At 47.7% G+C, this 24,280-nt stretch overlaps 1 protein-coding gene across 2 annotated transcripts; it reads left to right on the forward strand.

Moving 5' to 3' along the window:
- Positions 1 to 48: 48 nt before the first annotated feature.
- On the forward strand, positions 49 to 23,165 carry FBXO7 (F-box protein 7). Of its 2 annotated transcripts, XM_029078844.2 has the most exons (9): positions 51 to 353; positions 6,729 to 6,987; positions 10,531 to 10,758; positions 11,714 to 11,855; positions 13,496 to 13,579; positions 17,984 to 18,079; positions 19,757 to 19,933; positions 21,344 to 21,381; positions 22,309 to 23,165. In XM_029078844.2, exons 1-9 carry the CDS (start codon positions 232 to 234, stop codon positions 22,711 to 22,713), a joined length of 1,551 nt encoding a protein of 516 aa, XP_028934677.1. In that variant the 5' UTR covers positions 51 to 231; the 3' UTR covers positions 22,714 to 23,165. The 2 variants fall into 2 exon arrangements, with proteins under 2 accessions (XP_028934678.1, XP_028934677.1); XM_029078845.2 differs by lacking the exon at positions 17,984 to 18,079 and having other exon boundaries at positions 49 to 353.
- The last annotated feature ends 1,115 nt before the right edge of the window (positions 23,166 to 24,280 follow it).

The following is a 24,280-nucleotide window of genomic DNA, read 5'->3' on the forward strand; positions in this document are numbered from 1 at the left end:
CTTTCCCGCCTCCCCGGCGGGGTTGCGCGCGCAGCCGGCGCCGTCGATGGCTCGCGGGCTCCGAGCGCGCGCCCCGCCCCCCCACAGGGCGAGTATCGACTCATCGAGCGGGGCCGCGCGCGCCGCCCCAACAGCCGGCCAGGCGGAGGCGGCCGCCCGAGGAGGAGGAGGAGGAGGAGAAGGAGGCCGCCGGAGGAGGACGGGGAGAGGAGGGCGGCGCCGCGGGGCCTCATGAAGCTCCGCGTGCGCCTCGGGCGGCGGACGGGGCCGCTGGAGCTGCGAGGCGCCGAGCCCACGCTGGGGGACCTGCGCGCGCACCTCGCCCACACCCTCCTGCCCGGCTGGGGCTACAGGTGCCCGCCGGAAGGGGCGGGGCCGACGGCGGGGGGGAGGGGAGGGGAGGGGAGGGGGAGGGGCGGCGCGTGAGGAGAAGAGGGGGGGAGGGGCGGCGCCCAGCCTCGCTCTCCATCCATTCTTCCATTCATTCATTCATTCATTCCTTGCTTCCATTCATTCATTCCTTTCCTTTCCTTTCCTCTCTCCTTCCTTTCATTCCTTCCTTCCATTCATTCATTCCTTCCATTCATTCATTCCCTTCCTTCCTTTCTCCTTTCCTTTCTCCTTTCCTTTCTCCTTTCCTTTCTCCTTTCCTTCCTTTCCTTTCTCCTTTCCTTTCTCCTTTCCTTTCCTTCCTTTCTCCTTTCCTTTCCTTCCTTTCCTTTCTCCTTTCCTTTCCTTTCCTTCCTTTCTCCTTTCCTTTCCTTTCCTTCCTTTCCTTTCTCCTTTCCTTTCCTTCCTTTCTCCTTTCCTTTCCTTCCTTTCCTTTCTCCTTTCCTTTCCTTCCTTTCCTTTCTCCTTTCCTTTCCTTTCCTTCCTTTCCTTTCTCCTTTCCTTTCCTTCCTTTCTCCTTTCCTTTCCTTTCCTTCCTTTCTCCTTTCCTTTCCTTTCCTTCCTTTCCTTTCTCCTTTCCTTTCCTTCCTTTCTCCTTTCCTTTCCTTCCTTTCCTTTCTCCTTTCCTTTCCTTCCTTTCCTTTCTCCTTTCCTTTCCTTCCTTTCCTTTCTCCTTTTCTTTCCTTCCTTTCCTTTCTCCTTTCCTTTCCTTCCTTCCTTTCCTTCCTTCCTTTCCTTCCTTCTTTTCATTCCTTCCTTTCTTTCCTTCTTTCCTTCTTTCCTTCTTTCCTTCCTTCCTTTCTCCTTTTCCTTCCTTCCTTCCTTCCTTCCTTCCTTCCTTCCTTCCTTCCTTCCTTCCTTCCTTCCTTCCTTCCTTCCTTCCTTCCTTCCTTCCTTCCTCTCACTCATATTTATTGTTGCTGTTTTTGTTGTTGTTGTTGGTATTTGTTAATGATAATAATGTTGGTATTTGTGAGGCACTTACTTTGTGCAGAGCGCTGTGCGAAGCACTGGGGGAGATCCAGGGTCATCAGGTGGTCCCACGTGAGGCTCACAGGCTTCATCCCCATTTTAATAATAATAATAATGTTGGTGTTTGTTAAGCGCTTGCTATGTGCAAAGTGCTGTACCAAGCCCTGGGGGAGATGCCAGGGTCATCAGGTGGTCCCACGTGAGGCTCACAGTTAATAATCCCCATTTTAATAATAATAATGATAATAATGTTGGTATTTGTTAAGCGCTTGCTATGTGCAGAGCACTGTACTAAGCACTGGGGGGAGATGCAGGGTCACCAGGTGGTCCCCCGTGAGGCTCCCAGTCTTCATCCCCATTTGATAGATGAGGTCACTGAGGCCCAGAGAATAATGATCATGTTGGTATGTGTTAAGCGCTTGCTATGTGCAGAACACCGTTCTAAGCGCTGGGGGAGATACAGGGTCGTCAGGTTGTCCCACGTGAGGCAAACAGTCTTCATCCCCATTTTATACATAAGGTCACTGAGGCCCAGAGAGGTGAAGTGACTTGCCCAAAGTCACACAGCTGACAGGTGGCAGAGCCGGGATTTAACCCATGACCACTGACTCCTAAGCCCGGGCTCTTTGCCATGTGTTAGGGTCTGCTAATAAAAAAAACCAAACCCAAACAAACCCTCTAAACTATTGGTTTGGAAGTAGGGTTCATCTAGGTGCATTGTAGGTGATCTAGAAAGGAAAGAAAACTCACCGTTCATTTTTATTGGTCAAGTTGACTTTCTATAGGCTGCTCGCCGAGCCGTGCGATGCCCGTGAAACGGCAGGGACCGTCTCTATCTGTTGCCGACTTGTTCGTTCCAAGCGCTTAGTACAGTGCTCTGCACATAGTAAAGCGCTCAATAAATACTATTGAATGAATGCGATGTTATTTTAAAAGAGAAACTAGCCTAATGCGATCCCAACTTCAGCGGCACAGTTAGACTTGTGTGTAAGTTGGAAAAAGCGGAAACGGTCTTGAGGTGACTCATTTTCCCCCGTGGAACTGGTCATGTCGTTTCTGTATTTTGCTTTCAGTGCCTTCAGAGATGGGGCTGACCGCTAGCCACCCACGTGGAAAGAGCCCGGGCTTGGGAGTCAGAGGTCATTCATTCATTCAGTGGTATTTATTAAGCGCTTGCCATGTGCAGAGCACTGTACTAAGCGCTTGGAATGGACAAATCGGCCACAGATAGAGACGGTCCCTGCCCTTCGACGGGCTCACGGTCTAATCGGGGGAGACGGACAGACGAGAACGATGGCAATAAATAGAATCGAGGGGAAGAACATCTCATTAAAACAATAGCGAATAAATAGAATCAAGGTGATGTACATCTCATTAACAAAATAAATAGGGTAATGAAGATATATAAAGTTGAGTGGACGAGTACAGTGCTGGGGGGATGGAAAGGGAGAGGGGGAGGAGCAGAGGGAAAGGGGGGAGAAGAAGGATTAGCTGTGGAGAGGTGAAGAGGTGAGCGGGGTAGAAGGAGCAGAGGGAAAAGGGGAGCTCAGTCTGGGAAGGCCTCTTGGAGGAGGTGAGCTTTAAGTAGGGATTTGAAGAGGGGAAGAGAATTAGATTGTCTGAGGTGAGGAGGGAGGGCGTTCCGGGACCGCGGGAGGACGTGGCCCCGGGGGTCGACGGCGGGACGGGCGAGACCGGGGGACGGCGAGGAGGTGGGCGTTGGAGGAGCGGAGCGTGCGGGGTGGGCGGTGGAAAGAGAGAAGGGAGGAGAGGTAGGAAGGGGCAAGGTGATGGATGAGCCTCGAAGCCTAGAGTGAGGAGTTTCTGTTTGGAGCGGAGGTCGATAGGCAACCACTGGAGGTGTTTAAGAAGGGGAGTGACATGCCCAGAGCGTTTCTGCGGGAAGATGAGCCGGGCAGCGGAGTGAAGAAAAGACCGGAGCGGGGCGAGAGAGGAGGAAGGGAGATCGGAGAGAAGGCCGACACGGTAGTCTAGCCGGGATATAACGAGAGCCCGTAGCAGTAAGGTAGCCGTCTGGGTGGAGAGGAAAGGGCGGATCTTGGCGATATTTTAAAGGTGAAACCGGCAGGTCTCGGTGACGGATCGGATGCGTGGGGTGAACGAGAGAGACGAGTCAAAGATGACACCGAGGTCGCCGGCCCGAGGGACGGGAAGGATGGTCGTACCGTCCACGATGATAGGGAAGTCAGGGAGAGGACAGGGCTTGGGAGGGAAGATGAGGAGCTCAGTCTCGGTCATGTTGAATTTTAGGTGGCGGGCCGACATCCAAGTGGAGACATCCCGGAGGCAGGAGGAGATACGAGCCCGAAGGGAGGGCGAGAGGACAGGGGCGGAGATGTTGATCTGCGTGTCATCTGCGTAGTGATGGTAGTCGAAGCCGTGAGAGCGGATGAGTTCACCGAGGGACTGAGTGTAGATGGAGAACAGAAGAGGGCCGAGAACTGACCCTTGAGGAACCCCAACAGTTAGAGGATGGGAGGGGGAGGAGGAGCCTGCGAAGGAGCCCGAGAATGACCGGCCAGAGAGATAAGAGGAGAACCAGGAGAGGTCATGGGTTCTAATCCCAGCCTCGCCACCTGTCAGCTGTGTGACCTTGGGCAAGTCACTTCACTTCTCTGGGCCTCAGTGACCTCCTCTGTCAAATGGGGATGAAGACTGTGAGCCCCACGCGGGACAGCCTGATGACCTTGTATCCCCCCAGCGCTTAGAACAGTGCTTGACACAGAGTAAGCGCTTAACAAATGCCATTAAGAGGGAACCAGCTCGCCAGGATCTAGGCCCGAGACTGATTCATGCCCGTGTAGGGACCCAGTTAGTTTCACTTTCGAACTTTGTTTTCGTGGTCGAAACTGGGTCGTGCAAAAAGCTAGCTGTGAGCTTGGAGTAAATAGAGGGAGCATTCCTTTTGAAACAGCCTTTTTTGAACCTGAACTCTGGGAGATGCAGAATTTTTCTGGAGCGAGTACAAGCATCTTTTCTAACTCCCGTCATTGCTTTTTTAAAAGCCCCTTCGCCCTCTTCAAAAGTCTTCTCTGGTTTTCAGTAGAAGCCCCCCATTTTTACCAACCACATTTGAAAACCGCCCTCAGCCTTAGAAGCCGGTGCAGGAACGTCATCTGAAACGAGCAAGGGATAGCAGCAGCGTTGGCTCAGTGGAAAGAGCCCGGGCTGGGGAGTCAGAGGTCATGGGTTCTAATCCCGGCTCTGCCAGCTGGGTGACTTGGGGCAAGTCACTTCACTTCTCTGGGCCTCAGTTCCCTCATCTGTAAACTGGGGATTAAGACGGCGAGCCCCACGTGGGACAACTTAATTACCCTGTATCTCCCCCAGCGCTTAGAACAGTGCTCGGCACACAGTAAGGGCTTAACAAATTCCAACATTATTATTATTATATCAGGAACTATTTACCACAATATTTAAGCAGTAGCTTTTTCAGACAGCCCTTATCGGGGCGTGAGAGGGTAGAGGACGGTGCAGGGAGAGAGGGGGTGCAGAAAAAAGGAATTCTAGCCGCTGACAAACACACCCAGATCTGCTGGCTCATTTGAGATAATGTTTTTCCTCTTTCTGCCCCATCAACTTTGAGCAGCTGGCAGGTTTTTAGCATGCTGTTTACAGAAGCAGTAACTAGAGAACTAGCTTCCGTCGCCTAATTTCATCTAAAATGGATACAGCACCGACTCAAAAGCTTGTGATGCCTGATGTGTTCAAATAAGGTGTAGCTAATAAGTTTAATTACACTGGAAACAGGAGAAACTAGCCCGTGATCTCTGGGGAGTGCAAACCCAGAAGAGAATGCTTTTGACAGAATTTGTGGATCTGGTCTATTAGAATATCATTCTAATTTCATTAATATTTAACCGTGCTTTTCAATGTCCTGTTATTTCCGATAACAATCGTTTGAGGCTACTGTTTATACTTACTGTAAAACTAGAAGGTTTTAGCCCCACAATGTGGTGCCTAGGCTAAGGTGAGATACCAGACCTTGTGCTTGTCACTCGGTTGTGTTTATTGAGTGCTTACTGTGTACAGAACATTGTACTAAGCGCCTAGGAGAGAAGAATCTAACACATTCCCTCACAACGAGTTTACAGTCTAGAGGACTGTAAGCTAGAAATGAATGAATGTGCTAGAAATAATAATGTTGGTATTTGTTAAGCGCTTACTATGTGCAGAGCACTGTTCTGAGCGCTGGGGGAGATACAGGGTAATCGGGTCGTCCCACGTGAGGCTCACAGTTAATCCCCATTTGACAGATGAGGTAACTGAGGCACAGAGAAGTGAAGTGACTTGCCCACAGTCACACAGGTGACGAGTGGCAGAGCCGGGATTCAAACCCATGACCTCTGACTCCCAAGCCCGGGCTCTTATTGCAAATACCAAGAGTATTGTATTGCCGCACACTTAGTACAGTGCCCTGCACCTAGTAAGAGAAGCAGCGTGGCTCGGTGGAAAGAGCCCGGGCTGGGGAGTCAGAGGTCATGGGTTCTAATCCTGGCTCTTGTCAGCTGTGTGACTTTGGGCAAGTTACCTAACTTCTCTGTGCCTCAGTTCCCTCATCTATAAAACGGGGAATAAGACTGTGAGCCCCACTTGGACAACCTGATCACCTTGTAGACCCCCCCAGTGCTTTGCACATAGTATGCGCTTAACAAATACCATCATCATCATCAATAAATACCGTTGACCGATTCGTTCTTTGTAATTCAGAGCCCCTTGTTCCTCATCTTGTTGTGTGGTCTAGTGTGACATGGAAAAAATACAAAAAAAACCCGACCAAAAAACTTTTCCAGAGTCGCACAAGTGGTAGAATCAGGAGTAGGATTTGTACAAATATTTTGAAAGACCTCTCAAAAAAATTCATTCGTATTTATTGAGCACTTAATTCGTGCAGAGTTCTGTACCCAGTGCCCGGGAGAGTACGATACAGCGAGGACAGTAGAACTGATAGATGATAATAATAATGGTGGTATTTGTTAAGCGCTTACTATGTGCAGAGCACTGTTCTGAGCGCTGGGGGAGATACAGGGTAATCAGGTTGTCCCACGTGAGGCTCACAGTTACAGATGAGGGAACTGAGGCACAGAGCGGTGAAGTGACTTGCCCACAGTCACACAGCTGACAAGTGGCAGAGTGGGGATTCGAACCCATGACCCCTGACTCCCAAGCCCGGGCTCTTTCCACTGAGCCACGCTGATAGATGCAATGTTTGCCCATCAGGAGCTTACAGCCTTCTTTGTTGAGCTATCTTACGGTCACTGGTCCGCTCGTTGTCGTTTCTGAATATGCAATGAAGGGTATTGGTATCGAATAGTTATTTCTGTCCATCTCCACCATTTTCGCAGCCCTGATACCCGTTTTTCAATAACACTGAACAAGAAAGATGCCCTCACTGAAGATAACGAGACCTTGGCTTCATACGGAATTGTCTGCGGGGACCTGATATGTGTAGTCCTCGAAGATGCCAGCCTCCCTTCACCCACAGATTCAGCTCTTTCCGGACTTCAGGATAGGAGCGAGTCTCCCTCCTTGACCGCCAGCAGGCTCGAGAATCCGTCTCCGGCACATTCAGCCCAAGATGATGTCCAGAATGACGACTTTACGGTAAGTCCCTAAAGGTGAAGACCGGAACTGTTTAGGCGCCGTAAGACGTTAAATCAGCGTATTAAGTGAATTCTGTACTGCCTTACTGCCCGAGGGTTGTTCGGGAAAAAAACTCCTCGCACGATGCAGTTATACTCTATTGCCATTTACACCGTACTCAACCGAGCACTCAGTAGGGTGCGGAGCACCCACTAAGCTCTCGATAAATATACTTGATTGATTGACTGACACAGTAAGATACTTCAGGAGTCTCAGCCTCCCAGCAGTGAAGGTCAAGTGGCGTGGTCTAGTGGAAAGCCCGCGGGCCTGCGTTCTACTAATAATAATGTTGGTATTTGTTAAGCGCTTACTATGTGCCGAGCACTGTTCTAAGCGCTGGGGGTAGATACAGGGTCATCGGGTTGTCCCACGTGAGGCTCACAGTTAATCCCCATTTTCCAGATGAGGTAACTGAGGCACAGAGAAGTGAAGTGACTTGCCCACGGTCACACAGGTGACGAGTGGCAGAGCCGAGAGTCGAACCCATGACCTCTGACTCCGAAGCCCGGGCTCTTTCCACTGAGCCACGCTGCTTCTCTAATCCCGGCTCTGCCCGTTTGTCTTTTGTGTGACTTTGGGCGAGTCACTTCACTTCTCTGGACCTCAGTTCCCTCATCTGCAAAATGGGGATTCAAAACCCGTGCTCCCTCCGACTTAGATTGTGAGCCCTGTGTGGGACCTGATAATCTTGTTTCTACCCCAGCGCTCTCTTCAGTGCTTTGCACATAATAGGCGCTTAACAAATACCACAATTATTATTATTAGCACTATGGGCAGCTCCAGAGTCCTCAGGACGTGCGGTCAAATAGTTCAGGAGGATCAGCCTCCCTGGCAGTGTGGGGGTTCAGCACCATGGGAGGTGCAGTCTAGTCGCTAGAACTTGGGCCCGGGAGTCAGCGGCCCTGGATTCTAATCCTGCCTCTGCCAATCGCTTGCCCGTGACCTTGGGCAAGTCACTTAACTTCATGCCTTGGTTTCCTCGACTGTAAAATGGGGATTAAATACCTGTTCTCCCCCTACTTAGACTTCGAACCCCAGGCGGGACAGGGACTGTGTCCAACCCGATTAACTTGTACCTACCCCAGTGCTTAGCCCAGCATTTGACACCTAGTAAGCGCTTAACAGATACCCTAAAACGTAAATAAACGGGCAGCTCCGGAGTCCCCAGGCCCCTCGGGGTCAGGCTGGGAGGTCAGTCATCCCCAGGGGGATCAGCTCCAAGCCAGTCCGGCACCTGTATCCAGAGAACCTTGGGAGATGTCTCGTGTGTCTCAGATGGGAAGGGGAGGGATGGGAGAGGGAACTCAGTGGTCTGATTTCCTAGGCTCCATCTCTGCGTGACATGGATTTACAGGCTGGATCCCTGGTCCTTCCCAATTCATACCCACACAACTTACACCGTGAGCCCCCGGCGCACAGGGATTAGGGTCGACGTTGATTGCCTTGCATCTTGCCCGGCACTTGGAACGGTGCTTGACGCATAGTAAGCGCTTAACAAGTACCCTAATAATGATATTATTATCCCCAAGTCTCCGTGGTGGATGGGGAGGGGGAGGTGAGTGGCCCTCAGGCTCTTCCAGCGTCCAGTGCTGTCGGCTTGAGGTGCCCAAAATCTCCTGTTGGTTCTACCTGGAGGCGCTTCCCTGTGGCTTCATTCAGGGAAAGCTCCTTGCCGCTCAGGCAATTACGTTCTTATCAATCGGTGATATTTATTAAGCATCCTCTGGCGCCGTTCTAAGGACTCTAAGGATTTAAGGATCTCTAAGACTCGAAGGAGCACGTAGTGCTCAATGAATATTATTGAATGAATGATTCAGAAGGACAAGTGACATCCCCTTCTCTCAAAGAACTCACATTGTAAGGAGGCCCGATGCATCGATTACCTTTGGACCGTGTAGAGATGCGTCTTCTTGGCTCTTCTGTACCCAGAAAGATATTCATTCTAGTAGCAACTTTAGTTGCTCAGGTAAGTTTGGAAACCTTTCTAGGAGCCCAGATATTTCTAGATCGCTCAGCAGAAGTTTTTGGGTTGTTTGTTTTTTCTTGCGTGTGTGTGGGAGGTGGGAATGCATCTATTCCCTCCTGATTTAATTGCGTTTTTGAAATTCTCTTGCCGGGAGTAGCACATAGATTCTAGAGTGGGAGTCAGTTTTCCTCACTCATAAGAGTCCTTTGCTTTTGTTGGTGATAGTAAAATGTTTCAATATTAAGAGGGAGCTTGTGTTTCTTCTAGGCGACGTCATCATCAAATGTGAACGGCCCAGAGGTGAAACATAGTAGAGATTTTGGTTTACTCGCTTATTTTTAGAAAAAAGTTCCTTCTTTTGAAAAGAGTTTTCCCCTGGCTTCCTAATATCAGTCCTTAGGACACAAGCTCTGGAAGTCTTAATATGGGCACCAAACTTGAAAATTTAAAAAGGGAGATGTAGTGCGTTTGGCTTGGTGGAAGCTCCTATCGTGCATTCAGAAACCCCGACGTGTCTTGATTATCAGTGGAAATGGAAATAAATCTTCAAACTGGCGTTTTAGCATTCACTTAATTTTAGCTCCTGTAGATCTTTTTTTCCTCTAGTAACGAGTTACCTCCTTTCTCTGCCTTTGCAAAGCCTCAGGTAGAGTGTTTGTTATAAGCTTGTTGAAATGCCCCAGAGGTAGGCATCAGGAGCAAGAAGAAGCAAAAGAGTTGGAAAGCCAACTTCTGGATAATTCACAGTAGGCCGTATTAAATGATGCAGTAGTTATTTTTCAAAATGAGGGGAAAAATAACTTTTTCAGCCCTCCCACTCCTCAGCCCTCCTCCCACTTTGGAGGAAGCTCTTCATTTTCATTACTGAAGGTGACTTTCGCAGATTTATTTGATCCTGGAGTTTTTCATTTCCCCTTTTAGACCATCCCAACTATTGGATGAATTTAATAGGGGGTAGCAGCAACCCTCCCTCTGACTCTCTGAAACAGCTCTCTATTGCTGCTTCAACAGATCAGTTGCATGGGCAATAATTTGTGCCGAGCAAACCAATCTACACCTTAATGAGGTCTCATTCTAAAATCTCATTCATTCATTCATTCATTCAATAGTATTTATTGAGCGCTTACTATGTGCAGAGCACTGTACTAAGCGCTTGGGATGAACAAGTCGGCAACAGATAGAGACAGTCCCTGCCGTTTGACGGGCTTACGGTCTAATCGGGGCAAGAACAATGGCAATAAACAGCGTCAAGGGGTAGAACATCTCGTAAAAACAATGGCAACTAAATAGAATCAAGGCGATGTACAAGTCATTAACAAAATAAATAGGGTAACGAAAATATATACAGTTGAGCGGACGAGTACAGTGCTGTGGGGATGGGAAGAATCTCCTCCGTCTGAGGTCCGCGTCGCAGTTCGATTCTAGGTTGGGAATAGTATCAGAACAATAAAAAATCGTGCTCAGTTTCAGGAGATGGAAGAATAACGTGCAGTTAAGTTTAGGAATCGGCTACGTTCCTTATTTCTCGTCTCTTTCAGGCAGGAACTAGTTTAGAGTTTGATCCTGGATTAACTCAGCATGACATGGACCTGGAAGAGACTGCAGGAAGTTATTTCTTTGAACCAATGCTGTGCAGTGAAGCTGTGGATGGGCAGGTGCCTCATTCCCTGGAGACGTTATATCATTCAGCCGAATGCACCGGTACCAACGATGCCTTGATTGTCCTGGTTCATCTTCTCATGCTGGAGTCCGGCTATCTGCCCCTGGTAAGCTCTGAAATAAAAAGAAACTGTTTTCAGGTGTCGACAATAAGGACGGTGGTTTTTGGTAAGCGCCCTACCGTGTGTCCGGCGCTGTTCTAAGCGCTGGATCTCCTTTCCAATTTTTGTAAGCGCTAGAGGGGACTTGTATGTCCCTCTGGTGATAGATCGAGTGCCCTCTTCGCTCCGTCTTTTAGTGGTATGTCCTGAGTGCGTATTTTGTGCAGAGCACTGTCCTAAGCACTTGGGAGAGTACGAGACAATAGAGTTGGTCGACGGTCTCCTGCCATATGTACCCTCGTGGGTGCATTTCACCATCGGTAATGGCATCTGCCAAAACGAAGGACATTTTCGCAGTGACCCTGAAGCGTAGTGATCTCATCTACGAGGCTTATTCTTAGCGGACACGATTTCTTCCATCATTTTTTCGTCACGGAGACATTAAGGGACTGGAGAAAGACAGAAAGTGGCCTTGCGGAGAGAGCACGGGCCTGGGAGTCAGAAGACCCGGCTTCTAATCCCGGCTTTGGCACCTGCCTGCGGCGTGACCTTGGACAGGTCACTTTCATTTATCTCTACCGCAATTTCCTCCTCTCTAAAATGGGGACGAAATACCCGCTCTCCCTCCGGCTCGGTCTGTGAGTCCCAAGAGGGACAAGGACTGAGTCCCAGCTGATTATCGTGTGCCTAGCTTGGCACATTGTAAGTACTTAAATGCCACAATGATTAATATTACTATTGTCAATAATGTTGTTATTATTACTATGCCAGTATTACCGAAACTTATTTGAGATCCATGGTGCCCAGGAGCGCTTACATCTTCTTTTCTATCCTTACGTAGAGGCTTCTTGGGAGGATGGGCGATGCTCCCTTGTAGAGAATCTGGGGGCTCTTGCTATTTCAACCGCTTTCTTGGAGAGATTGTCGTTCAACAGCTTTGTCCTTCTCCTTATTTCCACAGGGGACTGAAGCAAAGGCAGGGTCCATGCCGGAGAAATGGCGATCGGGTGGCGTTTACAAATTGCAGTACACACATCCCCTCTGCGAAGATGGCTGTGCCGCCCTAATTTGCGTGCCTTTGGGGAACCTGATCGTTATAAACGGTAACTTTCTAGGACCGGCGATAGCCCTGGGCCGGTGGTGTCCTCGCTACTCTTTCCCAAACGTTTGCCCGCGCCACTCATTTCTTCTCTGAGAATCTGTTCTCATTTCCCAACTGGGATAAACACCACTGAAGAAAGGAGGGAACCTTCTGACCCGCCTGCGGCGTTCGTCAAGAACGTAAGGGAGAACTGAGCACATTTTCAGGGTTTTATCGTGAATCCCGGATCGAGGGTTCTTGGTGCCCATTCCAAAGCTATTACTTTTTTCTTCTCTCTCTATCGGTAGATTGTACTCTCCCAAGCGTTGGGTTCAGAGCTCTACACGCGGTAAGCGCTCGATAAATAAATACGATTAACCGACAAAACTCCGAGGCTCTGCATTTGAAGTGGCAGGCTTTTGCCAGTGTGGATTTGAGCGGCCTCATTTCCAGTTCGTTTTGTTCTTTAATTAGCTCAACTCTTCCACCAGAAGAATACTCTTATTCTCATGGTGGTACACTCAGAGGGCCTTCGGATCCGAGAAATGAGACAGAGCCACATTTGGATTCTGTGATAGAAAATGCGAGTTTTGTCTAGGAAGTAAATAGCCTTTTAAATTCTCAAAAATGTAGCTAAAATAGATGATCCCCTGACATCTATGGGAGCAGGCTACATTTTTTTCTTCCCCTCTTCACTGCCATTTATCATTTCAGAAAAGTGTCTTAAAGCTTGGCCTTAGGCAGAATCGACTGGAACTTGAATCCGAGACATCTCGCGTGCGGTGCCTAGGCAGTTCCCAGGACTTTGTTCCGCCAACCCGCGGGCCCTTGTCTACGCCCCACATATGTCTCCGTACGGGGCCGTAGCCGGACCCTGTTATTCTAGTCCATGTTTATTAGCATCGGGAGACTGTCAGATAGGACAGTCAAGAGAGTTGAGTGTAGCTCGTGAAACTCCTTGACCCTTTCTAACATTTGCCTGCTATAAAATCTTGTTCTTTGGCCATTCTTGGTGTATCAGCCACTTACTGGCACCCAGCCATCGTTTCTGACTTGATTCCGATCCCTGAAAAGCCGCAGTGTACCCTGGCATTTCCCCCTCCGCCCCGCCCCCCCCAAAAAACATCCTTCCATCTGCACGTGAGCCAGAGCCCATCACTGGGCCTTTCATGGAATGTGATGAAGCGCGCCTTTGTTCTTTTGATTCGAATGGAACCCTCCAGCAAAAGCCAGAAATACTGATCTAGGGGAGGGAAGATTCAGCGAAAAGCTGGACCGCAGCATTCATCCGCCGAACGGGGTCCGTGACTCGTTGCCAAGGGGTTAAGCCCAAAATAAACGGAATTATTAGTGACCTTGTTTGCAACAATAGTTTCTTTGTATTCAGCTGCCTCCTCATAACGGTGTGGAAGTCTGTTTCGATTGCTAACAAGTTGCTGCCGGCAGTGCTCGCTGGGCGTTTTTCTGTGGTTTTACGATGCTTTTACTTCATAATAAGGAGGGAAATTGAGACCAAGGGCCTCGCCGATGGTGGAACAACAGGTTAATGGCTTAGAATAACTTCTGCCCCTAGAGAAGGAGTTGGCGGGGTGACGGGGAACAAGGAAACGAAAGACAGTGAAACTTCTGGATTTGCTCATCATTCTTAATGTTTGTTTGCAGCCACATTGAAAATCAACAATGAGATAAGAAGCGTTAAAAGACTGCAGCTGCTGCCAGAATCTTTTATTTGCAACCAGGAGCAAGGTAATTTAAGTGTTGCCTTTCTTAGTTCCCCCCAGATCTCTGAGTAAAGCTTTGGGGAGGTGACGTGATCCTGGAAAACACTCCAAAGAGATATTCAGCAAAAACAGATTCCTGAAGACACTGGTAATACCAAGTAGGCGCTCGCTAATTGGCACGAGGAAATCAGATCAGGTTTTGATAATATTAAGTAGACACCATTTGAAGCAAAAAATCAGAACAGGTTCTCAGACCCGATTAGAGTTTTTCCGTTTCAGCGTTTTCCGGACTATTTTTATCCTTTGGGTGAAATATTTTCTCGTTGCAAAGACAGATAGATGTCTGTGGACCTCTTTGTCCCTGAGGAGTTTAAAGGTTGCTCAGCGTCTGCAGCGGCAGAGCCTCGGAGCAGATTTTGAACCCTGGAGTGGCAGGCGAAGCTCAGGGGTCGGTCAGACAGCCATTCCTATGTATTGAGCGCTGACTGTGGGCGGAGCACTGTACTAAGCATTTGGGAGAGAACAATATAATGACACATTCTCTGCCCACAAGGAGCTTACAGTCTAGAGGTCAGATCTTTCCTCCTCCAGATCACAGAATAATAATAATAATAATAATGGTTATTATTGCGGTATTTGTCAAGTACCAAGCTGTGGGCCAAGCATGTCCTAAGCACTGAAAGTCAGAGTGAAATGTGACCCCGAGTGATCTCGCGATTGCCAACGTCAAGTTCAAAACCCACCCTCGGGGAGGCAAGGAGGTTTGGTTTGATTTTGGTGGTTTTGCTCCATATGACTCTAGTGAAAATAACGATAGTAATAGTTTTATTTCTCAAGTGCTCACTATGTTACAGGCACTGGACTAAGCACTGGCAAAGATACAAGTTAATTGGGTTGGAAACCGTCCCTATCCCACGTAGGGTTTACGGTCTTAATCCCCATTTTACCGCTGAGGTAAACCGAGGCACCGAGAAGTGAAGTGATTTACCTAAGTTCACACAGTAGACAAGTGGCAGAGCCAGGATTGGAACCCAGGTCCTTCTGACTTCCAGGCCCGTGCCGTACCCGTTAGGCCACGCTGCTTTGGAATATTGAAAACAACCTCCTGAGCACTGCTCCATCTAGGAGGCTGATGCCGCGGACTTCTCCAAGTAGAGGAGCGAGAGAGAAGGGAATTTCAAATGACTTTTCCATCTCGACGCGTGGCTTTGGGGAAAGTAGATCTTGGGTTTCCGAATAATACCATACGGATTTAGAATCTTTACCAATTGGCGACGGGTGACATCTGCCTCATACTGTAGTATTTCTGCTGCTAATCGATACCTGTTCTAATAATAATAATAATGTTGGTATTTGTTAAGCGCTTACTATGTGCCGAGCACTGTTCTAAGCGCTGGGGTAGACACAGGGGAATCAGGTTGTCCCACGTGGGGCTCCCGGTCTTCATCCCCATTTTACAGATGAGGTAACTGAGGCACCGAGAAGTTAAGTGACTTGCCCAAAGTCACACAGCTGACAGGTGGTAGAGCCGGGGTTCGAACCCATGACCTCTGACTCCAAAGCCCGTGCTCTTTCCAGTGAGCCACGCTGTTCTCCCTCCTCTGTAGACGGGGAGACCCTTGTGGGACAGGGACAGCGTCTGACCTGATTAACCTGTGTCGGTCCCAGTGGCTTAGAACAGTGTTTGACAGCTAGGGAGTGTTTACCAAATGTAATAATAAATAATAATAATTATCAGCTGAGTGGACTTCTGAAGTCTTTCTGTCGAGTGTGTAGAGGAATAGCTTGGCCTAGCGGAGAGAGCACGGACCTGGGTTCTAATCCCGGGTCTGCCACGTGTCTGCTGGGTGAACCTGGGCAAGCCACTGGGCTCCGCCGTGCCTCAGTTACCTATCCGTAAAATGGAGATTAAGGTTGTGAGCCCCGTATGGGACGTGGACTGTGTCCAACCTGATTATCTTCTTCCTACCCCACTGTTTAGTGCAGTGCCTGGCACGTAGCTCTTAACGAATACCATGAAAAGCTGTATTTTATCAAGAGGATGAGGATCTATTCGGGAGTGACCAATAATCAGATTCTTCATTTTACGGCAAGGGGGTCGCGGAGAATAAGAGCCGCCCTCGATGCTTTTGATTCCGTGGAGCTAAACGGAGGATTACGCCGCTATTTATCTTGCTGTCGTGAGCTCTCGGGTATGTTCTGATTGGAATGTTGACTATTCAGGGGTTTTACTTAGATGTAAACTTGACGCAGATTGAAATTTCACCCAAGAGTTCCCATCCCGAGAGCGGATTTATCTCGTTCCTACGGCGGCTGTATGTATACAAAATGGAATCGAGGTTGCTGGCTCCGGAGGTCTATCCTGGGGTGAAAAGTGCAATCCTTGGTCCAGAGGCAGTGTGGAAGGACCAGCCCCGAGGAGAGATCAGTGAGCTGTTCCACAGTCTATTTTTCACCGTTCCTCTTTCTGCCGGGCTCCCAGTGGCAGTAGGAACCCCAGTTAGAAGTAATTATAATAATAATAACGGTCCTTGTTAGCCGCTCACTATACGCCAAGCGCTGTTGCACCGTTAATAGTAATAATGACATTTGTTCAGCGCTTAGTATGTGCAAAGCACGGTTCTAAGCACTAGGGAGGATACAAGGTGATCAGGTTGTCCCACATGGGGCTCACAGTCTTCTCATGCCCATTTTCCAGATGAGGTCACTGAGGCCCAGAGAAGTGAAACGACTTGCCCACAGTCACACGGCTGACAAGTGGCAGAGGCGGGATTCGAACCCATGAGTTCTGACTCCCAAACCCGGGCTCTTGCCACTGAGCCACGCTGCTAGGGGTAGATACCAGTTAATCAGGTCGGCCCCAGTTCCCATTCCACTTGGGGCTCGCACTCTTCATCCCCATTTTACAGACGAGGTAACTGAGGTGCCCAAAGTCACCCAACAGACAAGTGGCAGATCTGGGATTACAACCCAGGTCCTTCTGGCTCCCGGGCCCGGGCTCTATCGACTAAGTCACGCTGCTTCTCTACCCACTTGACAGAAAGACTTCAAAAATCCATTCAGCTTATAATGATCACTATTATTATAATGTTTCATAATGACGGTATTCAGCGCTTACTATGTTCCTGGCACAGTACTAAGCGCTGAAATGCATACAAGCAGATTGAGTTGGGCACAGTCCTTGTCCCACTCACAGTCTTAACCCTTATTTTACAGATGAGGTAACTGAGGCACAGAGAAGTGAAGTGACTTTCCCAGGGCCGCAGAGCACACAAGTGGCGGAGCTGGGATTAGAACCCATGACTCTCTGACTAACAGGCCCGTGCTCTGTCCACTGTGCCATACTGCTTCTCATATATTTGTTAAATGCTTACTATTTGTCAACACACATCTGCCCTTGTCCTCTTTTTTATAACCCGATCCCACGACCTTTTCGTATAAGAAACCTATAGGTTCGTAGAAACGAAGCAGAGTGATTTCTCCCTCGTGCTAGCCTTTAGGGCGAACTGGCAGCTGGAAATTGCCGGGCAGTCTCAATCAGGAGATTCTTATGAAATCTCTCAAACATCACACGCCCTTATTAAAATAGTTGGTGTTCGTGTCTGGTCTCTGAGATCTTTTGAAATTCTAAAACATCACACGTCCTTATTAAAATAGTTCGTGTTTGTGTCTGGTCTCTGAGAACCTTTGAAAGAGTGAAAACGGGGAAGTGTGTCTCAGGAAATGTTTCTAAAATTTCCATTCTGTTCCCGTTGGATGTGTTTCTTAAAAAGGTAAGTAGGGACAGTACTGTCTGTGAAACTGGCTACAGGTAAATTATGATGTTCACAAATTTTATAGGGATTTTTATGATATCTAAAGCATTCATTAATTAGTGTCATTGTCACTGTGACTCATTTAATAAGAACGTGTAATCGGGGATATGATTGGAGTTGTCACTAGCCATTTAATAACTTCCAATAAAACATTAAAGTGCTAGGCTATTGAGGGGATGGAAAAATATAATGCAAGTTAACAAGTCAGCTCTGACACTTTGACTAAAATAGTTTGTGAAAACACTATTCGGTTGTCTGTTTCAACGCAGGAATGTGGGAGGTATTTTGCCAGTGAAGATGAAGAATTAAGGCTGCATGCAGTATCTCTCTTTCCTGGTCCTTATCTGACAAAGTTATTACAGGAGCTTACTTGTTCAGTCTTCCTTGACGCTTAGGCACAACCCCCTGCATTAATGACTGGCTGGAATGTTTCACCTTATGGCTTTCATTCGGTACAGAAGTCTCAGTTCCTCTTGCAAAATCGGTTTTTTCTAATTTGAAAAAATCGACGGCCTGAAAGAAGATACGGCCAATTTTGTTGCGAAAGTGTACGCCTTGGGCTTACGTAGGATTGCTTGCCCTTACCAACTCTCTCTCTTTATATGTTTTGGCAGAGGAAAATGTAGCCAGGGTATACAAGGATCTTCAGAAGCTGTCCCGCCTCTTTAAAGACCAACTAGTTTATCCTCTCTTGGCTTTTGCCCGACAAGGTAAGGAATGACGAAGGCAGAATCCTTCAGTGAAGGATCGCTTAAACTCTTCATGATGACTTCAGGGATGACTGAAATAGAACAGACGTTACATACGGTATCTCTTTGTGATTATCGAAGAAGGTTTAGCAGAACGGATGAAAACTGGAGATTACTGGTGTAATAGGAGGCAAAAACAACTCTGAACGAACACAAGACTCGTTTCTTGGTGGAATCCTTGCTTTTGTTGTACCGTGAACTACGGGCTATGTACTTCGGGGCTTAGGTTTAACCTGGATAGTCAGATTCAAGGTGTGGGCGGGGACTGTGCCCACCAATTTGGTCGTATTATACTCTCCCAAGGGCTTAGTACAGTTCTCTGCTACAGTAAGCACTCAGTAAACACCACCGATGATGATGAAGAAGTGAATGGTATGTGGGAAGTGAAAGTAAGAGTAAAGAGGGCAATTTCCTTGTAAAGAAAGCCCTTGTCGGGGGAATTTGAGGTAGAAAAGACCGGGTGGTATCCTGGAGTTTGTTGCCTACTTTATACTTTCAAATATTTATCTAGACATTCTAAAAAGGACACTATTTGGCCACATTGCCCTGTCTAACTCACCTCACTGCTGATATTTTTCCTGATAAATGAGGTCTAAACCCTTCGTCTGTGATTTCATTCCCTATCTTCCCTTCACTGGACTAGATACTTTCCCTTCCCATCTTCTGGAGGTCTTTAGATGCAACCACCCCCCATCATTCCATCTCTAACGTTTTCCTTTCCGCAGACTGCGTCCCCTTAGAGGTGTTTCTCAGAGTTCATTGTCATAGCAGCAACTTGCAGGTATTTGTCACTGTCATAGCATCAACTTGCGGGTATTTCCCTTTCACGACCATTAATGAAGGCTTTCATTGAGCGCGCAACCCTGATGGATCGGCAAGAGGCCTCCAGATTTCCTTGTCTCCTTGTGACCAGTTGTTTTTAGGGATTGAGTGTGGGGGCCCTTCTAGTTATTAAGGCTCAGCTAGGGCTAAATGTTCAAGTTCTCCAGGATTACCCTGGTAAAGCTGTCCACACTGCCTGTCCCAACCAGCACTGGGAAGAATGCAGGGACAGAGATTTGTGCTTCCTTTGGGGTTCGAAATTCTCTGTGCTGAATTTCCCTTCCGTTAGTTCCAGATAATTTTTCTCTTTCAGACAGCTTTAGTTAACTCTTCATTTTCCTTTATCTTTATCTGACTTTGTTGTAGTCTACTCTCCAAAGTGCTTAGTACAGGGTTCTGCACACAGGAGGTGCTCAATAAATACCACCGATTAATAAGACACCTTTTTGGTCACCTGTATTCATGATGAAATATGCATTTTCAGAGTGTTGGGGTCGTGGGTGCTGTATGCATTTTGTGGCTCATTAATTCACCACTCGGGTAGCTTGTAACATAGGATTAGAGTTTTCGATTCAGTTATGTGAAGCATCAACAATAGTGGGTTTTAGCTGCCTATTGTGCTTGAGGGTTGGCATTGATAGAATAGACAATAGTTTTCTTCATTGAGTTGACTTGCAATATACCCATATAGCCTTTATGTACTATAGGAAAATTATATCAATTTCAGAATTCTTTTGAGTTAAAATAAACAACCTCCCCCATTTTGAATGGTTAACGGATTGCCAGTGACTCTCCTGTTCCCCTTTTTTTTCCTAGCCCTGAACCTCCCTGATGTTTTTGGCTTGGTGGTACTCCCTCTGGAACTGAAACTCCGGATTTTCCGCCTGCTGGACGTCCGTTCTGTCCTTTCTCTGTCCGCTGTCTGCCGAGACCTCTTAACGGCTTCCAATGACCAGCTCTTGTGGAGGTTTATGTATCTTCGGGACTTTAGAGGTGATTCCCGTAATGGCGTATCAGCGCGAAGCAAGAAAACTGGTCTTCCCACGGGAAGTCTTAATTGAGCGGAGGGAACCAAGGGCTTAATTCAGTGTGGGACTTAATTGTTAGCCCAACAGTGTCTGGAGTTTGTCCATCCAGCCGCACCTGAATCAGACAGCTTCTTGCCTTCGTAAAGGCCCTCTGTTCCCCCAGGCTTTGGCTTCTCCGGAGCACAGGGGACAGTTGCCCCAGATTGTAAACATAAAGTCTAAAAGGAATGGAACCGAAACACCCAGACTTTTTCACTTATCTCTTAAACCCGGATTTGAATTCCCAGGTGAAAGGCTATTCATTATTATGCATGAGAACCGCAATCTACCGTCTACTTGATTCCTCCCTTTTACTTTTTTGTATGCGTGTCGGTCCTCTATTTCTCAAGTTAAAGTGCATTTGAGAGTGGATAAGACTCTTTTTAAATGAGACTTTTTTGAATTAATGAGGAATTCCTCCGGTTTGGTGACCGTGGGCGCTGGCATTACATCCTTGAGTATTTCGAAGCCCTCACCGTGGTACGGAAGTATCTCCGATAAACAGTTTAGTCACCCTATAAAAACTGCAACTGCTGTGGATTGAGAAATTTGTTTTAAGATTCACGTGGGAAGAAATGCTGCCGTATCTGTAGCGTTAAGTGACAGATCCCTCGTTATTTTTTTATGGTATATCTTAAGCGCCTCTATGTGCCGGGCACGTTACCCAGCGCTGGGGTAGACGCAAGATAATTAGAATGGACACAGTCCTTGTCCCACATGGGGCTTACCAGTCTTATCCCCATTTTACGGATGAGGTGACTGAAGCACAGAGAAGTGAAGTGACTTACTCAAGGCCACACAGCAGACAAGTGGTGGAGCTGGAATTAGAACCCAGGTCCTTCTGACTCTCAGGCCCGTGCTCTCTCCACTAGCTCACACTGCTTCTCAATGTGGTATTTAATATGGTATGCCTTTCAGCCCATTTCCCTTATCATCAAAGTCGTAAAAGTTTGCTTCTTAAGGATCAGAGACCAAAGGTTGATCCGAATCGTGTGCAACAGGGCCAAGAGCTTAAAGAACATAGAAGGATAGTCAGAAGCGTGGAGTTCTGACTGGAATGATATGCGGAAACAATCCTGCTTATGTGGGACCCCGAATGAACAGAGTATCTCTACCTCCTAGAGAGAGCGCTCCTGGGGCTTCTGAAAGTACTCATGAGATAAAATAAGTATGAGCATAATCTTTTGGGACTCAGGAGAGAAATCAACACCTCTGCTGGTACTTAATGGGTCTCCCAGAGTCTGGAATGTCTGAACTCTTCCATCCCCTGCATCATCAAACGGCAAAGACAATGAAAGTATCAATAAAAGTGATGCCTTAACTCTTTCTTTTGTAGATTCTACTTCCAGGTCTCGAGACACAGATTGGAAAGAAGTAGGTGTCTTTTTTTTTTTTTTTTTTAACCCCCCCCCATACAAAAAAAACTAGATGCCAACTTTTGCTCCATCCTTCAATGAAGTAGTTTCAGAGTTTCTACTGACTGCCAACATGGCCCGGCAGAGGTGTTCTAAGCCACCTAGCCGGTGAAAGCTGTCTGCTGGGGTTAGCTATTGTTTGGGGACGTTGAAGATATCATAAGGGAGTTGGAATTTGTGTCTTAAAGCCTCGAAGGGACCCCTGGATCCCAATACTCAATCTGAGTGTTTTCCCTCTCCAAGATATGCGGTTGTTTTTTTTTTTTTTTAATGAATCCCTTTGACTAATTTGATATAAAAAAGTAAATCCAGTGCATCCCATTCTTTGATTTTAGTATTTGTTGAATGCAAGTTTAAGTAATTATGTTCCCCGTACGATCACTCTTCTTGGAAAGAGTTCAATTTAGAGATGCCCACAGTTGGCCCGGAAATAGATGGGAACCTCTCTCTTCAGGAAAGCAGATGGCTCTGACTCTGACCTGAGGTGGATCACAGCGTAGTTGCCTGTCTTGCCGAGGTATACAGACTAGTGGCCCAAACCAACATTCTGTCAGGAGCTTGCCTCATCCCTGCAGGTAGATGGAGTGAGATTTCTCCTGCCCTCTTTGATAAGAGGAGAAAATCAGGGTAGTCGGATATGTAAAGTCAATCGACGGTGTGTAGTGAGTGCTTACTCTGAGCAGTGCATTTCACTAAGCGCTTGGGAGAGTCCCAGGTCAGTTGGTAGGCACAATCCCTGCCCTCGAGGAACTCCAGGCGCTTAGTACAGTGCTCTGCAGACGGTAAGCGCTCGATAAATACAGCTGAATGAACTCCCAAGTGAAGGCAGAATTTAGGTGGAAAAGAAAAAGCACTCACCGTACTTGGCTTTATCTCCTTTCTGCAGCTCTACCGGCGGAAGCAGAAGCAGAGGAAGGATGCCCTGAGGTGGAGACACACCATGTTCCTGCCAACACAGCCCCACCCCATCCCCTTCCACCCCAACCCCTTCTACCCGAGTCCGTTCCCACCCAACCCCTTCTCTCCCAATCCTTTGTATCCCCCAGGGGTCATTGGTGGAGAATATGATGAAAGACCTTCACTCCCTTATGTTGGGGACCCAATCAATTCCCTCATCCCTAATCCCGGGGAGACCCGTGGCCATTTCCCTCCATTCCGACCACGTTTCGATCCGATTGGCCCGCTTCCGGGACCCAGTCCGGGGCTGCCGGGACGAAGTGGCCCCAATGACAGGTTTCCCCCCAGACCCGGCCGAGGGCGACCCACCGACATCCGCCTCTCATTTATGTGACCGATTTCCCCGCCTCTCCCCCTCTCCTCCGCCCGCGCGCGCCCCCCCCACCCCCCCCCCAGATCAGTTTTCCATTCGTGCGTGCTTTGGTTTTGTTTTCTTTCTAAAGCAGGAAGCAATATCCTTGGGGCATCGACTCCAGGTGTTTTATTTTGATTGCGGTGTTGAAGCGTGCTCGCTCAAGGGTCCCCTTGAGCACAGAGACAAAGTGCAGCGAAAACTCTGGGTGGGAGGGTCACGGGGAGTTGCCTAAAACTGAAGGCGGCTTCAGAAGAGCTTCACTGGGCATAACAGGCCACTGACTTTCTCCCTCATCGTCGTCTTCGAACAGGATGAGGAAGGGTGTCTATTTGATGCAGCACATCTTCCGCTCAAGAACTTATGAGGGCAAACAACAGGCCGGCTGTGACTTATTACCGAAAAGCGCGTAATAAATCCTCAGGATAACCTCATAACTTGTCGGCACTTCTTAGGAGACCGGCCTTTCGTATGTCGCCTTGCTGATGGGTCTGTATGACGTGGCTGTCGGGAGCTTTTGTGTAGGTTTGGCTGGGAGTTGCGTGAGATGGACGAATGACTCCTGAAAACTGGGCCGATTGAGTTTTACCTCAGACTCCTCCTTGTCTAGCTTTGTCTTCTGAGTTTCAGCTTTTGAAGAACCTTTTAATGTCGGAGAGTTGAGCGCTTGTTCTTCAGAGTCATTTATTGATTTTATTATTTCAAGAGCGGTTTTGGTATCGAGACTTGAAATACACAAAGAATGCAAGATTTATTTTTCTTACAACAGAAAAGACCAAACACAGAAACAGTCCAATGTACGAACAGATATATTTAAACATGCTACAGTGTGACCAGAAGAAAAAAAGAAATAGGAATTAGAGCACGGGGATATCAGAATCGGCCGCAAAAACACGAGTATTGCAAATGTAGGCTTCTGGCTTTTGTTTGTCTGTCTGTTTCATAACTAAGGAAATGGCCTGACAAGTTTTGCATATTATCTGGAGATAAGGGAACCCTCCTCTGTGCCATAAATAGAGAATGAAAGCGGAAGGGACTTGGAGGGAGAATCTTTGGAACGGTATAACTTTCGGTGAGGTTTGTCACCCTAACCTGTGAAACAGTAGCTTAAAAGGTAGGGCAATATTTGGTCCTAAGATCCTTCTTATTTATTGTAAAGTCACTAATCTTGAGGGTAAGCCATTTAAACAGGTTTAATGCAGTAAGAGTTTTAAGTGGGGACCTATTTCCCAGGGCTCACCCTGCATCTTTAGAGTGGGGCAAAGGGAATGGAATTCCTAGAGAGGTAGCCAGCACATTTCCCAGGTGTCGATGATCAATCAGTGAGATATATATATCACTGTATATATATATTGTATAGTACTATATATATATATATATATCACTTTATGCTTCTTCTCTTCCACCATTTTCTCCCCATGACACCGCAGTGCCTTCTGTTACATACCTAGTGCTCAGTACCGTGCCTGGCACATAGTAAGCGCTTAACAAATACCTTGATTTGTATATATGTATACGTACTATAGTACTATATAGCTATAGATCACTG

This window comes from Ornithorhynchus anatinus, chromosome 14, assembly GCF_004115215.2.
Source record: "Ornithorhynchus anatinus isolate Pmale09 chromosome 14, mOrnAna1.pri.v4, whole genome shotgun sequence".
Taxonomy (NCBI): domain Eukaryota; kingdom Metazoa; phylum Chordata; class Mammalia; order Monotremata; family Ornithorhynchidae; genus Ornithorhynchus; species Ornithorhynchus anatinus.

Coding starts and splice junctions, on each gene's coding strand:
- FBXO7 (XM_029078844.2), top strand. CDS start 232: ATGAAGCTCCGCGTGCGCCTCGGGCGGCGGACGGGGCCGCTGGAGCTG. Junction 6,988..10,530: donor TCCAGAATGACGACTTTACG/GTAAGTCCCTAA, acceptor CGTCTCTTTCAG/GCAGGAACTAGTTTAGAGTT. Junction 19,934..21,343: donor GTATCTTCGGGACTTTAGAG/GTGATTCCCGTA, acceptor TTTCTTTTGTAG/ATTCTACTTCCAGGTCTCGA.